This window comes from Sorex fumeus, unplaced genomic scaffold (assembly GCF_029834395.1).
Source record: "Sorex fumeus unplaced genomic scaffold, SorFum_2.1 ptg000265l, whole genome shotgun sequence".
NCBI lineage: Eukaryota > Metazoa > Chordata > Mammalia > Eulipotyphla > Soricidae > Sorex > Sorex fumeus.
The window spans coordinates 29,659,254-29,681,652 of NW_026606322.1; the positions used below are offsets into that span (position 1 = coordinate 29,659,254).

General features: G+C 48.5%; 1 protein-coding gene across 3 annotated transcripts in view; it reads left to right on the top strand.

The window, feature by feature from the left end:
• TIAM1 (TIAM Rac1 associated GEF 1) overlaps positions 1 to 22,399 on the top strand; it is a 228,821-nt gene that overhangs the window by 127,143 nt on the left and 79,279 nt on the right. For all 3 annotated transcript variants that reach the window (XM_056109264.1, XM_056109265.1, XM_056109266.1), the window contains 4 exons: positions 2,698 to 2,844; positions 7,120 to 7,194; positions 9,690 to 9,860; positions 19,213 to 19,317. In XM_056109264.1, the coding sequence (XP_055965239.1) occupies positions 2,698 to 2,844; positions 7,120 to 7,194; positions 9,690 to 9,860; positions 19,213 to 19,317 (498 nt within the window). The remainder of the gene's footprint in view (positions 1 to 2,697; positions 2,845 to 7,119; positions 7,195 to 9,689; positions 9,861 to 19,212; positions 19,318 to 22,399) is intronic.

The window sequence follows — 22,399 nt, forward strand, 5'->3', positions numbered from 1 at the left end:
TTTAGCCTCTCCAAGTCACCACCCACTTAAAATGTACTGCACCTTCGCACATTTGCTGGGGAATGAAATGTTAGTGCAGGTTCCAGAACTGCTTTGGATCCAAAAAAAAAAAAAAGAAAACCCTTAGCACAACGTTCTCTGGGCTGGCCACGTCAGCTGTACCCTCCCATTGAATTCAGAGCTGTAATTCAGTCAGAGGCGTTTGTATTCTTTATAAATAGATTAGCGTCATCATTCGGATAATTAGGGGTAGATTTACATTTTTAAAGAAGTCTTAAACCAATTTCAGGAGTTATTAAAACTGGCATCCTGATTTGTTCAGCTAATTACAGCTCTTGGTCTCCCTGACTACCACCTCTCCATAGAGCTATTAAAGGCCTATTTCAAAAAAAAAATTTTTTTTAAAGTAACGATGGGTCAGAAGTACTGTCATGAATATTCCAGGCAAAACCTGTTCTGTGCCTGAGTTTAAAATGCTTCCTCTGAGACCTGGACCCACGTTGACCATATCTCCCAGTCTCACTTTGCCTATTCAGCAATATCAGGATGAAAAATTTCCTGTTGTTTCCCTTGAAACAAGTCATCCATTTGAGGAACCTTTTAGCTTAATTTTGCGTATGTGAAGGCTGCTCCGATGCCAACCATGGGGTAAGGGATAGGAGTTGCCAAGCCCTGAACTCTTTTCTTTGACCTGGCTTGAGGGAGTTCGGGGGAGACATCCTCTTTCTTCCCCTCAGACTTCCCGTCTTTGGATGATATTATTCCATCCATTAATTATTGATTTCAGAGCCCTTGCATCTCCCCACTTCTGAGAGGGGCAAGGAAAAGCCTCTGGATATGACGCTTCCAGAACTCAGCTCCCAACTTTCTAATTTCCTTGGTCTCCATATCTGTGATTTGTGTTTATTTTCCTTTGATGGGCAGGTCATTCAAATCTGTGTGTGTGTGTGTGTAAGGGGTTCGACCCGGATTGTATTGGTTTTGTTTTGTGTTGTTTTACTTGGGCTTTTTTGGCTGGTTCATTTGAAAGCAGAATAAGAATAAGAGTGACTTCTCAATTCCTTTTTTTTGTTGTTGTTGTTTTTTGCTGGCCACATTGTCAATGCAAATCTAGGTTCCATATATCTTTACAAACTTCCCTTTTCCTGGAGGGCCACCTTATCCCCGAGAACAAGTCAGGCCAGCCCGTTGGGTGCCTGCTCACTCCGTCTCTCTACCTCCCCTTCAAGATGCAAGCAGGGAAGTTTACTCTGATTTATTAGATGCTCATTTTCTTCTTCTCTCCATGTCATTTGACCTCGGGGAATTTTTTTCCCCTCTCATGGGATTGAAACATTCAATTTAGTCTTTGTCCAGACTTGGTTGCCTCCTGTTTTTAAGCCCTGGAGGAGGAGGAGGAGGTGGAGGAGGAGGTTTGAGGGTAACAGGCCAAGGGGAGGGGAGATGTGAGCTACAATTTAAGTCCCATTCACCAGGAGGGCTTCCCAGAATGCCCGGTGATTGGTGGTAATTAACTGAAGGGTCCTGCTGTACTCTTTGAAAGAAGGTTATCTTTGTTCTTGTTTGCACAGATGAGCGGGATGATAGAGTAATCGGGTTTCAGCCATAAAGGCAGCCATTGTCGCAGGGAAGGTCATTGAGAAACTCTCTGGAGCTTTTTGTCCAATGGTCTTTTTCCTTTTTTGGTCCACTTTTTAAAAAAAAAATTTTTTTCTTTCTGCATCACTTTGCTCATTTTGAGTCTTGATCATCTTAAGGGTTGTTCACAATAACTCTTGCAATTTACAAGGTCCCCGACAATTTGGCAGAGTCTCTCTCGGAACCCTAAATAAAGTGCCCGTTTGTTCAACAGACTAAAGTAACGAGTCAGCTGGTGACTGAGAATACTCAGGCTGGTGTGCAGGGCCCTGCCAGACTCTTGCTTTTCAAAAATTGTGAATGCAGGAATCACAGTTTGGTTGTTGTCTCGGTGTGATGGCGAATGTCGGCTCTGGCTTTTTGATGTTTGTTTCCTTGTTCCGTCACTCAGTGGGTCTCTGTGTGTTAGGCAGTGGCGGTTACTGAACTTACGGTTGGAGTTGGAACACTGCTCTAGTTGGCCCTTTTTTTCAGTAAAATGGTTTCCTTGAAGGAGGATTCTGATTCAACGGAGAATGTGGGACGGGGGTGGGGAGAGAGCAAGGGAATGGAAAAGTGAGAAAGAGATGAGCCAGCCCCCAAAGCAGAGGGAGAAAAATCTCGCCCTCCCAAGCATGTGTGTGTGTGTGTGTGTGTGTGTGTGTGTGTGTGTGTGAGAGAGAGAGAGAGAGAGAGAGAGAGAGAGAGATCTTTGTGGATCCGCTCCCATGCAGTTGCTTCCTGCCCCTCAAGGACTCCCCTGCACCACCCACCGTACTGTCTTTCCAGCCCCTTAAAATATTTTTTCTTGTCATTTCCCACTCCTATTTGGTCTGGGTCCTGCGACTCTCTTGAATCTGAACGTCACCGTTTCACCACTCTGGGTGTTTCTTGGTGGCGATTTCATCGTCTTGTCCTTCTTCAAGCTCATCTTGTTGTAAAGGGTCCGTGTTACGCTCAGCCAGTGGAGCGCTTTCTCTGGCTTTTGCAGGACAGGGCATCATCTCGGGGCAGGGGCCAGGGGTGGCCCTGGGGAACCCCCACATCACTCTGACTGAGTTTTTTCCTGGCTCTGCTCAGGTGGCAGCACGCACAGGAGAGACCGGAGTGAGGCGGCGAACTCAGGCCATGTCCCGGTCTGCCAGCAAGCGGAGGAGCAGGTTTTCCTCCCTCTGGGGGCTGGACACCACGTCTAAGAAGAAGCAGGGTCGCCCCAGCATCAATCAGGTAGGACGCATTCCATCGCTTCACCTCACTTTGGGGGGGGGGAGTGTGCTTGTATACATTTCTTTTATTTATTTATTTTATTAATTCACCATGAGGAACAGTCACAAAAATTTCATGTTTGAGCTTCGATCATACGGTCATCAAACACCCACCCCTTCACCAGTGCACGTTTTCCACCACCAAAATTCCCAGTATCCGCCCCTCCCCACCCCATTCCACACCTCCCCCCTGCCTGTGTTGCAGACAATTTGCAAAAATGCTCTCTTTCTCTACTTTAGTTACCTTCGATATTTCGAGACCAGTCCCACCACCCCTCATACCTGCCGAAAGTGCAATACTAGACAATGTGTTCTGTATTGCTTATTATGGATATAATATAATGTCGTGCAGCTCCAAGAATGACCGCCCGCTCTAGGAATTCTAAGATTTTAATAATTAGGGTCTGAAGAAATCCTTGCAGCAAGTTGCTCGGGTCCAAGATTCGTTTGTGTGTTTCTGGATTGTGGCCGTGAGGGAGCTTAAGTAGACGGATGTGGCGTCATCTCGGAGTCCCATCGGGGCGGGGGGATGGAGAAGGGCCCACTTCTCCCCTGTCCTGTGAGAATTGGGATTTGCCGTCACCGCAACTTGTACCTGGAGCTTGTCACTGACTTCTAGAAAATGGCGGCCACCGGAGCTCCTAGAGGGCAGGCAGATGGACAACACCTGCCCCCATCTGGAGCAGCCCAGCAGAGAAAGCCTATCGCAAAGTCTCGGGCCATCTCTGCAGCAAGTTGCTCGGGTCCAGGATTTGTTTGTGTGTCATGTGTGCGTTTCTTGGTTGATGACTGAATGTTCTGAAACATCTACCACGAGGACAGAGAGGAAGTCACGCAAGATGCTTTGAATGGATAAAGGAGACTCCTCGTCACCTCGAATGCTGCTATTGGACCCTCCTCGGGTGCTGGGCTGGCTCCCTCCTGCATCCTCTCAGACCTCCTGAAAAGTGCCTGCAGGGTAGGACAAAGAGAAAGGCAGATGATGAGGCCACCTGCGTGGCTTGGCATGGATCCTGCTGGGGCCCCCTGCTCTGGTGCAGGATCAGAGGCAGACCCCTGGCACGAGCATTTGTTTCTGTGCCCCTTATGTTGACATGAAATGAACAGTTCTCACATGGTTCCAGGAGACCAGCTCACCATCACTTGGACTCCCTTCTTCCCTCTCCAAAGGGAGTCTCAGGGTTTCACAGAGGGCACCCCCTCCCTGAAGGGCTCAGCATCAGAACCCCAAGAACCCCGTGTTGGTATCACACTGCTTTCCCTCCTTCCTGGCCCGGGCCCTGTGCAAGTGACACGTTGGCATCCTTCATCGACTCTGAAACCACATGGTCCAGTGCAGCCTGGTGGAGTGTCCGGGCCTGAAGAATAGGTTCTCCTCTTTTAGGAGGAAAAACGCAGCTTTGGGTCCCAGGCAGCATGTTCAGCCAGGGCAGGAGTGTTTTGTATTTTGAAACTCTCCTTGTGCACGGTGTCATAGACCGAACCTGGGGCTTCCAGCGTACAATGCAAATCACCCACTCCCGGGATCAAGCATTTGAACCCAGCAGATGCCTTTGCCCATCCATCTGCCCCTCTTCCTTGGGCCCTTTCCTAGCAAGAGACATCAGCGACCTGCTCGAATAGATCCTGCCTTGCTAGCTCTGACCATTCCTTCATGGAAATAGATATGAAGAGAGGAATCACGAAAGCTAAGGGGGTATTCCCGGTCAAACACGCGGCACCCCTGTCTCCTCTGGGGGGCCCTGGAGGAGACCCAGGAAGGAGGCGAGACCAAGCCCCAGACTGAGCCCTCTTGCAGTTCTTTTCATGACTTCTGGGGAGACACAAAGCTCCAGTTGGCTGCACTGGGCGTCTCCGTCTAGCTGAAGAAGTAACTGTTTGGAGCAAAGTCAGTATTTCATCAGATGAGGTCCCTCAGAGATGAGATGCTCATGAGGAGGCCTGCAGAAGTGGGGACGAGGGGGCATAAAGCAATCAGGATTTTTCCCCTTTTGGGGGGTGGAGATGGGGAAGGAGGCCTCCCCATGCAACCCCCAGCACTGCTGATGGCTCAGCTCACAGCCACAGAGCCATGTCCGGACTTGGCAGTTGACAAGTGGGTTTGAACATCACTCCCCTCAAAAGCGTTAGAATCCTTATTTATTTCATGTGGTTCTACTTTACTCGAGCCAGGTTACGTCACTGCTCTCTGCTGCTGAAATACATGACTGAATTTAAATGAATCCAAGAGAATATGCTTATTTTTTCAAGTCAGAGGACCACGTAATGCCTTATAAGCAATTCATATTTTCGATTAAATAGTTAAAAGAAAAAAAAATCTTGCCAAGCCATAAGCATTCCCGTTGAAATGTACTTGTTGATTTGGTACTTTGAAATGAACAAGCGATTGTAATTTTGGTATTTCTCCTTTGCATTGGGGAAAGGCTTGTTCTTCATCAAGATTATTATCCTAAGAGTGAGTATCTGCCAGGTTTAGCCAATATATGAAATGTCTCCGACCTTCCTGTTTTGATTTTTACTGCCTGTTGGCACGCAGATCAGGATTTGGTTGTAGCTTTAAGTTAGAGGTTTCATCCTCTTTCAAAGATTAGACTAGATTTTCTAATTTCTAAATGAAACAATGCTTTCTGCATCTTAAGAGTGTATTTTCAGAGTATTCAAAAGGAAACTAATACTATTTTTTTGGAGGGGGGGTGTCACACCCTGTGATGCTCAGTTACTCCTAGCTGGGTCTGCATTCAGAAATTATTTCTGCCAGTGCTTGGTGGATTGCATGGGATGCCAGGGATCGGATCCGATCAACCACATGCAAGGCAAATGCCCTACCCACTGTACTATCTCTCTGGCCCCCAGTTACTGATAAACTTTGATCAGGCAGAGAAGACTCGTAACAGAAAATCCCTCACTGTCTATAAACCAAATTCACTACTTTTCTAAGTTTATTTTCTTTACACTGTAGCACTGTCCTCCTGTTGTTCATCGATTTGCTTGAGTGAGCACCAGTCACGTCTCCATTGTGAGACTTGTTGTTACTGTTTTTGGCATATTGAATATGCCACAGGGAGCTCGCCAGGCTCTGCCATGTGGGTGGGATATTCTGGGTAGCTTGCTGGACTCTCTGAGCGGGACGGAGGAATCAACCCAGGTCAGCCACATGCAGGGCAAAGTTTTTAACGCTCTACCTGCTATGCTATCACTCTTTGCACATAGATGAATTATCCAGATCTAAACATTAGAGTCCATTCACTGATTCTTATTTTTTTTCAGTTTTTATTTGGGGGCCACTCCCCCTTTCTTTTAAATATAGGAGTACTGCTATTTATTCAGCCATTGATTAAGCTGATTGAATTGGGTATGAACTCCACATTACTTTTTTTTTTTTAATGAATCACCATGAGATAGAGTTACAAAGCTTTCATGTTCGAGATTCATCCATATAATGATCAAACACCCATCCCTCCACCAGTGCACACTTCCCACCACCAATGTTCCCAGTATCCCCCTCCCCCCACGCACACACACGCACGCCATCCCAGTCCTCACCCTACCTCCATGGCAGACAATTTCCCCAATACTCTCTCTCTACTTTTGGGCATTATGTTTTGCTCGAATTTTCCCACCACCATTCAAGTCTGCCTGCCAGGGCCAGACGCTAGATCATTTAATGTCTTGGGGCCACTCTTAACCATGCTCAGGGTTTATTCCCTGGTTCCATGCTCAGGGGTCCCTCCAGGCAGGTCTTGAGCAATGTTTCTGTTCTGCACTCTGGGATCCAGCAGGGGCCTGCCACATGCAAGGCAAGTGCGTTACCCACTGTCCTTTTTGTCCAGCTCGATTTTAGTTACTCTTTTTTTTTTCTTTTTGGCTTACACTCGGTGATGCTCAGGGGTTACTACTGGCTCATGCACTCAGGAATTACTCCTGGCAGTGCTGAGGAACCATATGGGATACTGGGAATTGAACCCAGGTCGGCCGTGTGAAAAGCAAACGCCTTACTTGCTGTGTGTGCTATCGCTCTAGCCCCTTTAGCTACTTTTTTTAGTTATCCAAGATCAGCGATGTGCCCTGGATGGAGGTGTGGAATGTTGGGGTCCTCTGCTGTTTGTGAACTTGCGTGTTGGAGGTGGGGTGGGAGATGCTGTGTTTCTGTTTGCCCATCTGTCTTCCTGCCCTTTCCAAGCTCACCCTCACCCTCCTACCCTAATTTCTCTCTAAGACCGTAATTTTGTGTGCGCAGGTGTTCGGGGAGGGCACGGACGCTGTCAAGAAATCTTTAGAGGGGATATTCGATGACACCGTTCCAGATGGCAAGGTAAAAATAAACGCCTTTTCTTTTCTCTAAAAAACGCCACAAAGGCATCCCATTACATACCACACCGTGGTTTCTGGGGGCTCTCAAATTAAGTCGAGTCGGGATTCAGTGCTGAAGGGACCAGTTCTTTAAAATCTCTGGACCTGCCAACAAGAGTTGCAAAGTGTTCCGCGTCCTAACTTGGTAACAAGCTCTAAATAACACTTCCCCTGCCACAGAATTTTCCGTCTTTGTCGGGGAAAGGTGTCAGCTCTCGTCTAGAATCTCAGAAGACATTTGGGATCTGGCTGTGTAGCTCCATCTTTCACTCATTCACCAATTCTTTTTCTACGCAGCTTTCAGGGCCAACTTCTTGGTACCCATTTGTCTGACTTGACACATGCTTTTTGGCGCCCTCCCCCCATTTGTTTGAGAGAATTGCTCCAATAGTACGTTCTTTCAGAAACCTCCATCTTACCCTCCCAAGATAAGCAACCATGAAAGATTCACAGACATGGTTCAGCTCTGCGCTTGCATTCCAAGGAGCTTTCTCATTGCTGTGATTGAAAAGCCCATAAGGAATATTGATTTTTTTTTTAAACTCAGCCATTTTCCCCCCACCATCCTCACGATAAATGGACATCCTTAGCTGTACAGCCCCTAGAAGTGATATCAGCGGCCTCTTTGTGCCAGGGATTCGGCTATGGATAAGACGACCTTGGTACGATCTTGGTCCCCACCCCCTCTCGGAATCAATAGGACAGAGTTCAGCTTCTGGTTGCCATGCAACCAGGCAGTGGCACCGAGCTTTGGCTGGACCGCACGCTCTAGACGCAGCCTGATCTCGGAAGCCCTGGGCCCAGGGGGACTGGGAAGAGAAACCTTTTCTCCCATTCAAACCCGAACCGCTCTTGGATGATGTCATTGAGGATACAAAAATCAACTGTCCTTGGAAACACCCATCCTTGGAGCATCTCTCTCTGTGTCTGATGAAATTGGATGAAATGAAATTGCTGTACTTGCACCCAGGCCAAGGTTGTCCTTTTTTTTTTCTCCTTAAAACGTGTGTATAGCCATTTTGTCTTTAGCTAATTTTATTTTGCAACCGATATTAATATGCTGTCCATGGGAGATGCTCTCCAGGCTCTTGGATCCTAGGAAGAGCTCAGAGTTTCTGTCGGGTAATTCTGTTGACTTTTTGATGTCCCCGTTTTGCTGCCTTCGTCTTTATCCCTCTTCTTGGCTGGAATGCCCTGTACCCACGAAGCAGTCTCCACGCAAAGCTTGAGTCGTTGATCCACTGCTACAGGGCATTTATTTAACATGGCATGTGGGGACCGAGTGGGAAGAGTCCAATTATAGTTAATGGGATTTAGGCAAGTTGATTGCTTTTTGACAATTCCTCCCCTGGGGTTCAATTTACTTGTGCAAGTAACACCATTCAAAGGCACCGCTGAAATTGTCTTCAACAATCGAATTTTCCTTTAGTGGCCTTGACAAAAATTGGCCTTTTTCTGGATTCCTTGTTTTGATGTATGGACACTGTTACATTACCGTCTCTCAACTTCTCTTTGGAAATGTGGGGGTTTTTTTCCCCCTTGTAATTTGCTGATCCCAAGCCTTGTTAGTACATATTAACCAGTCAGCAGCTTGGCTATAAACCAGTAATCAAGGCTTATTCATTAGCAAGAATCAGATAGAGCAATATGGATTTTTTTTCTTTTTGGGTCATACCCAGCGATGTTTAGGGGTTATTCTGGCTCATGCACTTAGGAATTACTTCTGGTGGTGCTCGGGGGACCATATGTGATGCTGGGGATCGAACCCGGGTTGGCCGCGTGCAAGGCAAATGCCCTACCCTCTGTGCTATTGCTCCAGTCCCCCAATATGGATTTTTCTACTGCTGAGCCCTAACATTATTCAAAGAAATTGGGGTTTGGGGAGACAGATCAGGTGGTAGCATGTGTGAGGTCCTGAGTTTGATCCCTGGTGCCAGCCCCCTCTCTGCCCCCCAAACACCACTGATTTAGTTATGTGGCTATGGAGCACCACTCAGTGACTCCTAGATAAAGAGCAACTTTGCATATTCAAGAGATGTTATAAGGAAAATTATTAATGAGATTTGAAATAGAAGGCAATGAAAAGAAAACAGTGTTTCTGTCATTCCATTACGGTATGGGCTATTTTTAGCTTGAGCCAGATAGCTTACTTGGATGGCATCCAGATGTCAGACACTCGCCATAAAACTGAACTGAATGGATGGATGATCCACTTCTTCCCTCCAAGCTTTTATGTCATGCCCTCCCGAGCCCCAAGATCCCTGCAGGTCCCCAGGAAACCTCCTTTCTCAATAGCTTTTTCCTCCGTGCAAGGATTCCGTTCCCCTTTTCCTCCTACCTTGGATCCTCCTCACTGACCTACCATGGGGACTTCAGGGGGTGATAGGGACCCTGATGGGGACCCGACAGGGCTAGATACCATGCTCACTGCCCAGCTGACTCTGTTTCTTCTGACAGAGGGACAAAGACCTGGTCTTACCCAGCGTCCACCAGCACAATCCTGACTGTGACATTTGGGTCCACGAGTATTTCACACCCTCCTGGTTCTGTCTGCCGAATAACCAGCCAGTCCTGACGGTGGTCCGGCCGGGGGACACTGCCCGTGACACTCTGGAGATGATCTGCAAGGTACGATGCCACGAGGGGTGATTCTCTTGAGGAGGAGTCCTAGAGCCTGGAGGGATGGGCAGGGTCCACACGGGGAACTGCAGGGGCAGGTCGGACTCAAGGGGCGCCGTGAGACCACTCTCCCGGGCCTTGGGTTCTCATGACAGTGCACACATGTGGTCTGAGTGAGGGAATTCTCCAACTTCAGTGTGTTTGTACTCGGTCTGTTACATGCTTTTTGTTAAAAAGTTTCGACTGTTTTGGGGAAAGCATGAAGCAGAATGCATAGGTCAGCCTTCCCCCAGCAATGCAGAAGTGACTCCCGGAAACGTTTTGATTTTGGTCTCAGTTCTTTTCCTTCTCTCCACACGTGTGCATGCACACACTCGCACTCATGGGCATGTACACACAGACACACACACATATACACACATGCACTCATGCGCATGGGCGCATGTGCGCACGCGCGCACACACACACACACGACCACAGTAGATGAGGTGCACAGTTTGTAACCAGCTCGCTGAGGAGGGTAAGTGACACAACCACAGCATCTACAGAGGGGAGGAAAAACGGAGATTGGTATTTCGCCCCCCCCCCCCCACTCCAACCACTTCCTCTTCCTGTGGACATGTAATGAACCATTTTGGGGGCGATGCAGAAAGGGATGAAAAATGACAGCGCTACCTTCCTCTCGATTTCCCTTTAGGTTATAGAAACTGCCTGAGCAAGAGGGCCAGAGGGAGAGTAGAGCAGTTAGCGTGCTTACTTTGCATGTGACTGACCTGGGTTCCATCCCCGCTCCGTGTAGGGTCCCCGGAGCTGTGCTAGGAGTGATCCCCGAGTACAGAGCAAGCCCTGAGCACTGTCAGATGTAGCTCATAAACAGAAAGGTGGGGGGAGGGGGGATGGCTTCTTGATACTTTCCTGGGTGAACTGGGTTTCAGAGTTTCCCCCGGGAAGGATAGTTCGATCAACGGCCTTAAGTGAGGGAAGGGTTTAGAAGGAGGGGCCCTGGCTAGCTCCCCACGCCTCCTTTCCAGTTTGTGACCTATCTGGCAGTTCTGTCGGGTGTGAGAAGAGATGATACTCTGTCCCCTCTGATGCCCAGAGACCCTTGGTGCCTGCCTGGTTTCACCTTGCAGGTGGTTGCAGGAGAGGTGCTCAACCTGCCTTGGGCCACTCCCAGCTTGGGTGTGGCCACCTGTGACCACGGGTGGGAGGTCCCAAGAGCACCCAGTGGATGGTGGCCGGAATGCAGGCTGTAAGGTTTGGGCAGTGGTCTTCCTGCAGGGGGAGAGGCCGGGAGTGCAAACACATGCCATCACCACTTTATCTCAGAGGGAGGTGGAAGATGCGCTTAGCATCTTATCATTCAACCCAGTGGCTTCTATGGACCGAATAACAGTGCCTGAGCTCAATCATCAACTGGGTAATTCTGCCACAAGCAATTATTTTGGTGTATTTCTTAAAAATGTATGTGTCAGTGTATGTGGTTTGTTGTTGTTGTTGGGGTCTGCCCTACCCCCACTCCCACCCCCATTTTAGTGTTTGCGCCACACCTGGCAATGCTCAGGGGTTACTCCTGCACTCAGGATATACTCCTGGCATGTATGTGGGACCATATGGGATGCCAGGTATCGAACCTGAGTCAGCTGCATGTAAGGCAAGAGCCCTACCCACTGTACTGTCTCCCTAACCCCATATTGGTTTGGTTTTTTGAGCCACAAATGTGCTCAGGGGGACCATATGTGATGTCAGAAATGGAAATGTAACTGGCCATGTGCAAGGCAAATGCCTTAACCCTGTGACACTCTCTGGTCCATCTTTTCTTTTTGCTTTTCTTTTCTCTTTTCTTTTTTTTTCTCTTCGTTTCTTTTCCTTTTCTCTGTTCTTTCCTCTTCTTTTCCTTTCTTTTCTTTTCTCTTATTTTCTTTTCCTTTTTTTTTCTTTTTTAGTTTTTGGGCTATACCCAGCGGTGCTCAGGGCTCACTGCTCCTAGCAGGGTTCAGGGGACCTTGTAGGATGCTGAGGATTGAACCTCGGGGTGGGCGCTTGCAGGGCAAGAGCCTTAGCTCTGTACTATTTCTCGAGACCCAGCCCATGTTTGTTTTCAGGAAGAGAAATCACTAGAGCCTTTGTAAGGACCAAAAATGAACTGGCTCTGAGTCGGGGAAGCAGCTCATTTGAGCCTTCCGGGTCCTCTGACTCGGAGGAACAGTAGAAGGACCATTTGTTTGAGGACAAAGCTGAAACCAGCCCCCAGAGAGGTGTTAGAAATAAGTCATGCCCCTTGCATGCCCCGCCTGCTCTGGGGCACTCACTTTTTTACAAAGATAATGCTGTTTCTGTGCACATTTTTTCATTTTAGTTACTTAGCAAAATTGGTCTATTGAGGATTTCTGCATTCTTTTATTTATAGATTAGCTGGATTCTTTAGAGGCCCATTACTGTTCCGCAGAGCTGTGGGAGTTATTCTCAGAACTGTAGGAGAAGGTGTCAGAAATAGGACTCTGGCCCTTTTGTATAAGCAGAACTCTGGTGGGGCTAGGGAGTCGCATTGCTTTGGCACCTACTGTTTACACTGACCTCAGGTAGCTGTCAGAGGTCTTCCAACCTTTCCCGTTAACCCTCCTTGGTAGCACTGTACACTGTCCTCCCTTTGTTCATTGATATGCTCGAGCGGGCACCAGTAACATCTCATTGTGAGACTTGTTGTTACTGTTTTTGGCATATCGAATGCGTCACGCACAGCTTGCTAGGCTCTTCCATGCAGGCGGGATACCTTTGGTAGCTTGCCGGGCTCTCCAAGACGGAGGAATTGAACCCGGGTTGGCCACGTGCAAGGCAAACGCCCTACCCGCTGTGCTATCGCTCCAGCCCTAGGAAATGGAAATGTGGGTGCAGAAATAAGTGATGCCCTTCCCAGGTCTCTATTCTGATAGAAGCAGAGGGAAGGAGCAAAAAGTAGTGAGCCAGGGGGCTGGAGTGATAGCATAGCGGATAGGGCGTTTGACTTGCACACGGCCGACCCAGGTTTGATTCCCAGCATCCCATAGGGTCCCCTGAGCACCACCACCAGGGGTAATTCCTGAGTGCAGAGCCAGGAGTAACCCCTGTGCATCTCCTGGTATGACCCAAAAAGCAAAAAAAAAAAAAAAGTGCCAACAACAGAGACCCTCACCAGAAACTCAGGGGCTCCTGCCCTCCGCCCCCTCCTAAAAACCACCATTGTCACTGTCCCTGGAAAGGTTTTTGATGGAATCCTTAGGGCACAGAGATCCCTTTCTCTGAATTTAGAAGGTCACCCCACCCCCTTTTCTCCTGGATCTTTCCTCAGTTGTTTCCCCTCCACCCCGCCCCCCAAACGCAGAGACAAAGGCCAAAACAGTATGATGCCAAACAGCCTTGCGCCTCAGGAGTTTAAAAACGGAAAACTTTAGTGTGCCCTTTAAGAAATTGATGGTCTCTGGAACGCATCTGTGGAGGGTAAATTACACAGTGTGCCCAGAGCCAGGTGCCTTTGAAAGCGTGCCTGCCGCATCTTTGGAAAACACTTTATGCTAATTAGCAGAGTCGATTTTATTCTTAAGAGGGAAGGAGATAATGGGGGAAACAGTGCCACATGTTATTAATGATCTAATTAATGGTGAGTGAGGGTTCTTGGTGTTTTTGATTTTTTTTTTCTTCCTTTTCCCTCCCTCCTCTCTTTTGGGGGCGGGATCAAAACCAAACGTGATTGTCATGATGTCTTTGATGCCTCTATTGTCGCTCTCTCCGCATCGCAGATAGATGTTCGCTCTTGTATTGCATCTCTTTCTTTTCGCCTCTTGCATTTGCCTCATTCTCTTTCCTATTTCCTCTGGTCCACATCATTTCCCATCATTTTGCCATCTGCCACCCACGCATCAGGGTCTAGTCAATATTTCGAGATCTCCATTCCGGGAGTGGGGGGGTCACGAAAGTGATTAATTGCCAGTGATCAGTAATCGCACTGACCAGGCAGCTCCTGGAGTTCGGTCTATCTTCTGGTGATTGTGTTTGGCAAAACCCTGGCCAAAGAGAAGTTCCTTCACTCGAATTCACTGAAAAAATTCATGTCTGACCAGGAAACTGGTTTTATCGCTCTTAATTGCTATGTTAGCCAATGGCTTTAGATAGTCCATAACCATTGGCATTGAAAAGAGATTAAGAGTTCTTGAAAGAAAGAGGAACATCTGTGGAAATTTTTCAGTAGCTTGAACAATTATTTTTGTGTGCTTGCACATGTGTGTGTTTGTGTTTGTGTGTGTGTAAGTGTGTGTGTATTTGGTGCTTGCATGCTTCTATGTTTCCCTGAGATGTTGGACTGCAGTGGACACATCCGGAGTGGACTTGAACAAGATGTGCTAGACTGGAAGATTGTCAGTCCCTATTTTCATGGGCTCCAGCTACTGACTGCAAATGCCGACTTTGTGTTTTTGCTTTTCCGTACTGTGAAGCCATCACAGTAAGAGGCAAATGTTTGCCTGCGAAACCCCAAGCCATTCCATGATAATATTTATCACGCGGTGTAATTTGCTGCTGCCTTGTCTCAGAATCAGCCCAGTGCTCTCCGAGTCACTCAGGTATTGGACGGGGGAGGCAGATGTCTACCATTGACTTTTTTTTTTTCTTAGGTTAATTTCTCATGCTGGGAAATTTTGCTTGTGAATGTCTTCCAAGCCTAAAGCAAGCCAACTTTAGATTCGTTTTGTCAAAATACTAATACTGGGAATGCTTTTGCACAAAAATATGTTGCAACGGTGCTAAGTCGTCAGCCAGCTTTGGGACTCCCACCTGATTCTGGTGGGTCATGAAATTCTGGCTGAGTTCTGATTGCTTGATCCAGTTCATGCGTTACGATTCGCCCTTTCTCTCCAACCAGTCCTTCACTCAGTCCTAAATGAGAAATCTTACCCCCACTTTTTGGCTTTTTGGGTCACACCCAACAATGCTCGGGGGTTCCTCCTGACTCTGCACTTGGGAATTTCTCCTGGCACTGCTCTGGGGACCATATGGGATGCTGGGGATCGAACCAGGGTCAGCCACATAGAAAATAATTGCCCTCTTTGCCATACTATCGCTCCAGCCCCTAAATGAGAATTCTTTACAAAATGATGAGCTGCTTGGCTCTGCGGCCCATTTGCAGGGTCTCAGTTTACCCATCAGACTTGGGTTCTAAGAGGATGATGATTTGCTGCATGAGTTTACTTTGACTTCTCCAGTGTTTGCCACGGGATGACTGTAACTCAAACAAGTGTGGTGGGTGGGAGAGGCTGGCAATGCCTGCTCTCATGTCACTGGAACGCTGATTGTTGGGGAACAGTTTTCCCCCAATGTGCCTGGACACTTTGTTCACCAGGTCCGGGCAGACGTGGGGTGAAGGATAATGGGCACGTGGAGAAACACCCTCCGGGAGCAGCTGATGGCTGTTTTCCCTTTATTGCCAAACACACACATATTTTATAGAGGGTCTTGGCTTACAGAAAGGTCCAGTCACAGTAAGTTTTGCGTTACTGGCCTCTCACCTCTCCAACTCCGCTTTGCGCCGGTCCAATCCCAATCAAGGCTAGATGCTGCATTTAGGATGACTTTCCTAAGCATACGTGACAGTTTCTGTGTCTTGGGCTCATGTGACCAGGAGGTCGAGTTGGGGCTCAAGGCTGAACACCTGGTGCTGGCTGCCACCCTGTTCTTGCCAACTTTGTCCAGATACTCCCTCTTGCGAGGCTTTGCTTCTGGGCCGCTTTACAAGGTCGGGTCTTATCTGCTCCAGTGCCTGTTACCATGCTCCACAGCTGATCTTGTGTTTTCTCTTTTGTGGATGCCCGGCGGCTTTGGGCCCGCCACATGGGCAGCCGTTTGGTGTTGCCCATCTGTGTGTCTGTGTTTCTGACATGGGGGCAGGGGAAGGAGAAGGAGGGAGGGCACTTACACGGCCACTTGGAAAGCTGGGGTGAGAGGGGGCGGTGGCCTGGCACCCAACCCTCCTTCCTCCAGAGCCTCTGAGGGCCACTGGGGGGGGGGGGGTCGATTTCCATCAATGCCTTAGACAGGTGGCTGCCAAGCGCTTCTTAAACAGTGATGCAGAAGGTCATGAGGGGATTTGTGAACCCAAACTCTCCCTCTAACACACTTACACCCCCAAACAAGTTTTCTTTCTTTTTCCCACCCACCTCGATGACTAGAAACAGATGGTGAGCCCCAAATCAGGCCTCTCGTTTCAGAGTTTTCTGAACACCTAGGTAGCTGGGGATGTTCTTGCTTCTTCCTTTTCTGTGAGGGAAACTGTTCTTGCTTCTCTGTCCCAAGCCGCCTGGAATCTGCTGTTTTGTCTCAGCAAGTCCTCATCACCCTGTGGCCCCCCCACCCCTTCAAACACCCTGTTTGGTCCGTCCCCGTTCTCACACACCTGTCTGTATTCTCAGGGAAAAGCCCATCAACCCAGGGAGCACTGTAGCACTGTCCCCCATTGTTCATCAGTTTGCTCAAGCGGGCACCAGTAATGTCTCCATAGTGAGACTTGTTGTTACTGTTTTTGGCATATTGAATATGCCACTGGGAGCTTGCCAGGCTCTGCCATGGGGATGGGATAATCTGGATAACTTGCCGGGCTCTCCGAGTGGGACGGAGGAATCGAACCTGGGTTGGCCATGTGCAAGGCTAATGCCCTACCCCCTGTGCTATCGCTCCAGTAATAATCCAGGGAGAAGGGCTGTAAATTCCAACCATTACTATTTCACAGTTGTTGGCTCCATGAGTCAGAGGAAGTGAGGTGCGCATGGGGGCACCACAGTGGGCCACAGGCTCCGGTGACTTGGGAGCAGGGAAAGCCAATGTTGGGGGTCCCAAGGATCATCCCTGGAGAATGTTTCTAGCATCTTCTCGTGGACGCGCAAAAGCTCTGTGCCACTTTGAGGTATACGCATTGACTTTGTAGTTATACCCATGGGAGGCCCCATCACACCCCTTTTTCCACCTCCCATTTCCTGCACCTCCTTCTCCCAACGTCCCCCTCAAGAGTTTGTGTGACAGGACTGAGTCAGCAGGGCTGAAAGAACGGCCCGTGTGTCCATACAGCCCTGAGGTGAATAGAAAGAAAAACTAAACTTGTGAAAAAATGGACCTCACTTGGGGCTGGAGCGATAGCACAGCGGGTAGGGCATTTGCCTTGCACGCAGCCAACCCGAGTTTGATTCCCAGCATTCCATATGGTTCCCTGAGTACTGCCAGGAGTAATTCCTGAGTGCAGAGCAAGGAGTAACCCCTGTGCATCGCTGGGTATGACCCAAGAAGAAAAGAAAAAAAAAGGGCTGGAGCGATAGCACAGTGGGTAGGGTGTTTGCCTTGTACGCAGCCAACCTGGGTTTGATTCCCAGCATCCCATATGGTGCCCTGAGCACCGCCAGGAGTAACTCCTGTGCATCGCCGGGTGTGACCCAAAAAGTGGGGGAAAAAAAGGACCTCACTCACTTAATGGTGATTCTTATCAGTAGAGATTTTGGCGTGAGGAACATTGATGTTTATGGGGGGGGGGAAGAATTCAGGGGCCAGAGTAATAGTGCAGTGGGTAGGGAATTTGCCTTGCACATGGCCCATCTGGGTTCAGCCCCTGGAACCCCAGTGTGGTCCCATGAGCCTCCCAGGAGAGATTCAACCGTAGTTGCAGAGCAAGGAAAAAGCCCTGATCATTCTTGGGGGTGGCCCAGAATCAATAATAACAACAAAAAGAATTCAGAGGGCTGGAGTGATAGCACAGCAGGTAGGGCATTTGCCTTGCATGTGGCCAACCCGGGTTCCATTTCCAGCATCCTATATGGTCCCCCAAGTACCGCCAGGAGTAATTCCTGAATGCAGAGCCAGGAGTAACCCTTGTGCATCGCCGGGTGTGACCCAAAAAGAAAAAAAAAAACAGAACTCAGAGACTTACTTGGGAGTAGAGAGCATATGGTAAATAACACAAGCAAATCCAAACTAAGTATCAGAAGTACGAGATTATGTTTTATCTTTTCCTCCCCCTGACCCTGGCTTGGGATTATTTTGGAAGCAAATTCCAGACATCCTGTCTGTATCTGCTGGTCCTTGAGGATGAATCTCAGGCAGATAAGGAAGCTCCAGAGAAAAATGACTTGCCGGAAACATTTTCTGCCTCGTAGTACATTTTCCCATAGTCGCATATATTTTTAAGGCCACGTTTGACTTTTCCCTTTGCACCTTCTCAAAAGCATGTGAGATATAAGCCTCTGTTGACCTTCTTGCTTTCTCTGTAAAGTTCATTCATGCATGAACTTCTTGGTAGAAAAAAAAAAGAGCTTGAATTGGTCCATTTTGAACCCAGGGAGAAGGGCTGGAAGTTTCAACCCATCACTATTTTACAGTTGTTTGCTTTGGGCAGGCCAGTGGCTGTGTTTCCAAAGTTGGACCTATGCCTATGTCCAACTCCTCCAGTGGGGCTCGCTCTGGGTGAAGGTAAATAAGACCAAAATCTTCGCTCACACCGGCTCTCCAATGACCCATGAACAATTGTCCCCAAGTGGGTAAGGAACTTTGCTTGCCTGGGCACAGTTTTTTTTCCCCCTAACACTGGAAAACCCTCTGTTGATTTTTTTTGTTCTTTGCTTTTCGGGTCACACTCAGCCATGCTCAGGGGTTACTCCTGGCTCTGCACTCAGGAATTACTCCTGGCGGTGCTCAGAGGATCATATGGGATGCGGGCGATTGAACCCGGATCAGCCGCCTGCAAGGCAAGCACCCTCCTGACTGTCCTTTTGCTCCGGTTCCTCTGTTGATTTTTTTGTCACTCTTTTTACTGCTTTCTTCATGTCCACTGGGAATTCTATCCCGGTCTTCTTGGCTCGGTGTGGCGGCCTTCATCAGGGTTAGAGAGAATCATGGTCCTGATAAGCAGAAGTGAAAACATGACTCAGTCATTTCTCTGGAATCGGAAGCACTCTGTAAATTAATGTTATTAATGTTTTAAAAAGAAATGAGTTTAGGGCGGGAGCGATAGAACAGCAGGTAGGGCATTTGCCTCGCACACGGCTGACCTGGGTTCCATCCCCGGCATCCCATAAGGTCCGCTGATCACCGCAAGGAGTAATTCCTGAGTGCAGAGCCAGGAGTAACCCCGAGCATCGTCGGGTGTGACCCCAAAAAAGCCAAAATATATATATACATTTTTTTTGAGGTTTGGATATTTTATGAAGTCTGAAACCGTGTCCCATGTCCAGAGGCACATGCTGTACCCTTGGGATTTCACGACAGTCCAATCCTGACTTCGTGCTTCTTCCTGTTTAGTATTGAACAGACACATTCTCCTCTTCTCTTTTTTTTTTTTTTCCTTCACCTCCAGATGCATCACCTGGACCATTCTGCTCATTACCTGCGTCTGAAATTTCTGATCGAGAACAAAATGCAGCACTATGTCCCCAAGCCCGAGGAGGACATCTATGAGCTGGTAAGGTTTCAGACTGTTCTCCACTGACCCTCCCGAGAGCGGGTGTGTGTCCAGGCGATTTGGGGGATGGAGCGAACGTGGGAGCTGACGAGGCTCTTCTCAAGGGCTGGAGCTTGTGGCCGGAGCCCTTCTCAGAGCTCACGGTGGGCACAGGGTGGAAATGGCACCTCGGTCTTTGCCAGTAGTAATGCTGGCTGCTCTCAGGAAAAGTGGAAGTCAGGGCTGGCCTCAGGAGCACTTTGCTCCTGTTCCTCCTCTTCTAGCAACACAGATGGGTGGTTTCTTTTAAGTATCTGTCCCAGAGAGCAGCTGGCTGTAGTCAGCCCCCCGCCCCCTGCCCCAAACAAGGGAAACCCTTTTAAATGTTTGTGTGACTTAGTACCCACAGATTTGAAACCATGGGTTGAATTCTGCCATGCAAACAGGTCACTGTATAATTACAGATGCCAGCCTTTCCCTCATGCGGCCGTGTGTCTATAGACTTGTGAGGGCATTTATGTATGTTGGAGTTTCATTCTGGGACTTGTTCTTGGTTGTACAAACCTGTTGGCTAATGGCTGCTTACTAGTTTTGTGGCATTGGCCAGGAAGGAAGGAGAGAGGTGCTAATACTTCATTTCTAGGAGGTTTGCTGAGTTAAGAAATTAGAATCCACATAGTAGATGCTTAATAAAGGAGTGTCGTAGTCGTAATATTGGGACTGATTCTTAGCTTGTTAGCTGAGTGGAGCTCCAGAAAAGAAACAGTTTGGAGTCTTGTTCTCCTCTCTCTCTCTCTCTCTCTCTCTCTCTCTCTCTCTCTCTCTCTCTCTCTCTGCCTCTGCCTCTGCCTCTCCTTCTTTCTCTCCCTCTCCCTCTTTCTCTCTCTCCCTCTCTCCCTCCCCAACACTCCCGAGCTATTTGCTCTGGATCTATATATGCTTGTAGAGGGACTTCAGACAGTTTCATCACAGTGGAAAAAACTGAGCATTTGAATCCTAGTGGTTTCTGAAAAAGGGAAGTGTGGTTAGCAGGGCGGCCAGAGAGCTAGATCAGAGGCGCTTGCCTTGCACATGACCTACCCAGTAGTGCTCCTTGAGCACAGAGCAGAAGTAAACCCTTGAGCACTGCTGGATGTGGCCCAAAAGCCAAAAACATAAATTAAATAAAGTAGTAAGTAGCTCCATTATACTTTTTCAGGATGATTTTGAGGATCAGGCATAGACTTTTGCATGGAAGTGCTCCAGCATGGGTCCCCTGGCCCAGTCCAGGAGTTTCATTTTCATCAGTGCTTTTGAGCTTTGCTTTCTCTGCAGCTAAGTTCCCCCATTTCTGAGCATCCATTTGATCCAAGCGTTTTTTAGCATATACAGACAGTCGATCATCTTATTACCCCCATTGTCACTGGGTCCCTGAAATGGGTATGCCTCTTGAAGCATTCTCGTGACATGGGAGAGAAAGCATGTTGGGGGGGGGGGGGGAAGCGGCATCAAGCCATGCCACGCATGGGCAAAGGGCTGAGTCATCCTCAAACTTCTCTGAAACCCTCGTGTGTTCGCAGAGGAGGGGGCTCTCGGCACAGAGAGGCTGACGCAGAAGGCGCCGGTCAGCACCTGTCTCTAGCAGAGGGATGAGGGGCGAGGGACTGGAGTGATAGCACAGCAGGGAGGGCGTTTACCTTGCACTCAGCCAACCCCGGTTCAATCCCCGGCATCCTGTATGGTCTCCCCGAGCACCACCAGGAGTAACTCCTGAGTGCAGAGCCAGGAAGAACCCCCAAGCATTGCCAGGTGTGATCCAGAAAGCCAAAAGAAAAAAAGAGGGGTGAGAGGGTTCAGGTGGTTTGCTGGTTACAGCAGAGTCTCAAGGATCTGTTTTCCTGTTACGGGGAAATGAATTAGCCTGATTCTGAACGATCCGGTTCACCCCTGGGCACCTTTCCTATCCCCGATATCTTATACATTATAAGTACTGGATGTATATATCTTATACATTCAAACACCTTGTTTTGGAAATGACATTGACTCACTTCGTCTTAGCCGTTATATGGGAGACTCAGGGTCGTCTGCTGGTACCTATAATTTTTTATTTCTTTTTGGGTCACACTCAGCGATGCACAGGGGTTACTCCTGGCTTATACACTCAGGAATTACTCCTGACAGTGCTCAGGGACCATATGGAATGCTGGGAATCGAACCCGGGTTGACTGCATGCAAGGCAAACGCCCAACCCACTGTGCTATTGCTCCAGCCCCATGGTGCCTATGATTTTTAGGAAAATCTGTAAACTATCAAGAGACTGTGAGACATTTTTTTTTTTGAGAAACATCTCCAACTTAGAGATACCTAAGGAAACAAATGCCATATTCTCACTCACTTTATTACTCAGGTTGTCCTTAAAAGTGTCACCTTGCCACCTCTATTCTTGGCAGCTGGTGGTGTTGGGCCACCGCAGGCAGTGCTCAGGGCTCCCTCCTGGCTCTGTGCTCAGAGCTCAGTTTGCAGTGCTCGGGGAACCATTTGTGGTGCCAGGGCTGGAACTTGAGTGAGGCCCTTGGAAGCCTTTACCCCTGCTCTATTTCCCGGGCCCCTCCACCGTTATTTTTTGTTGAATTCCCTAACATTTTTGTTCTTAAGATCTCTCTGGCCTCCCAGCAGTGCCTCTGAGAAGAAGTCCTCCCCATACCCTCGAGTTCATGAAATAAAATGCCTACGATGCCCCGTGGCCCAATTATGTGGAGATAATTACGGGCCACATATCTTACATGGCAGATTATATGGGTGTGCATTTATGAACCCATTAAACAAGGAGACCTGGTGGGCGGTCTTGCGGCCATCACCATTTCGAAGTCACAGTGGGCCTCCGTGAATATTTTGGGACGATAGCAGAAACGAGACAGTAGCTGTGAGGGCCCTTGCTAGGACGTTGTCAGCCACCAAGCACATGTCTCTGGGTCGCCTGGGCTCATTTAGTGAATATGAGGTGAGTGAATGTCGAGATGTCATTTCCGGTCCCCACCTCCATGTTCCCAGGCCTCCAGAATTTATCCTGGAGTCCTGCTTTCCGCCAAGAAGCTGATTGGATCGGAGAGGATTGCTCGGGCTT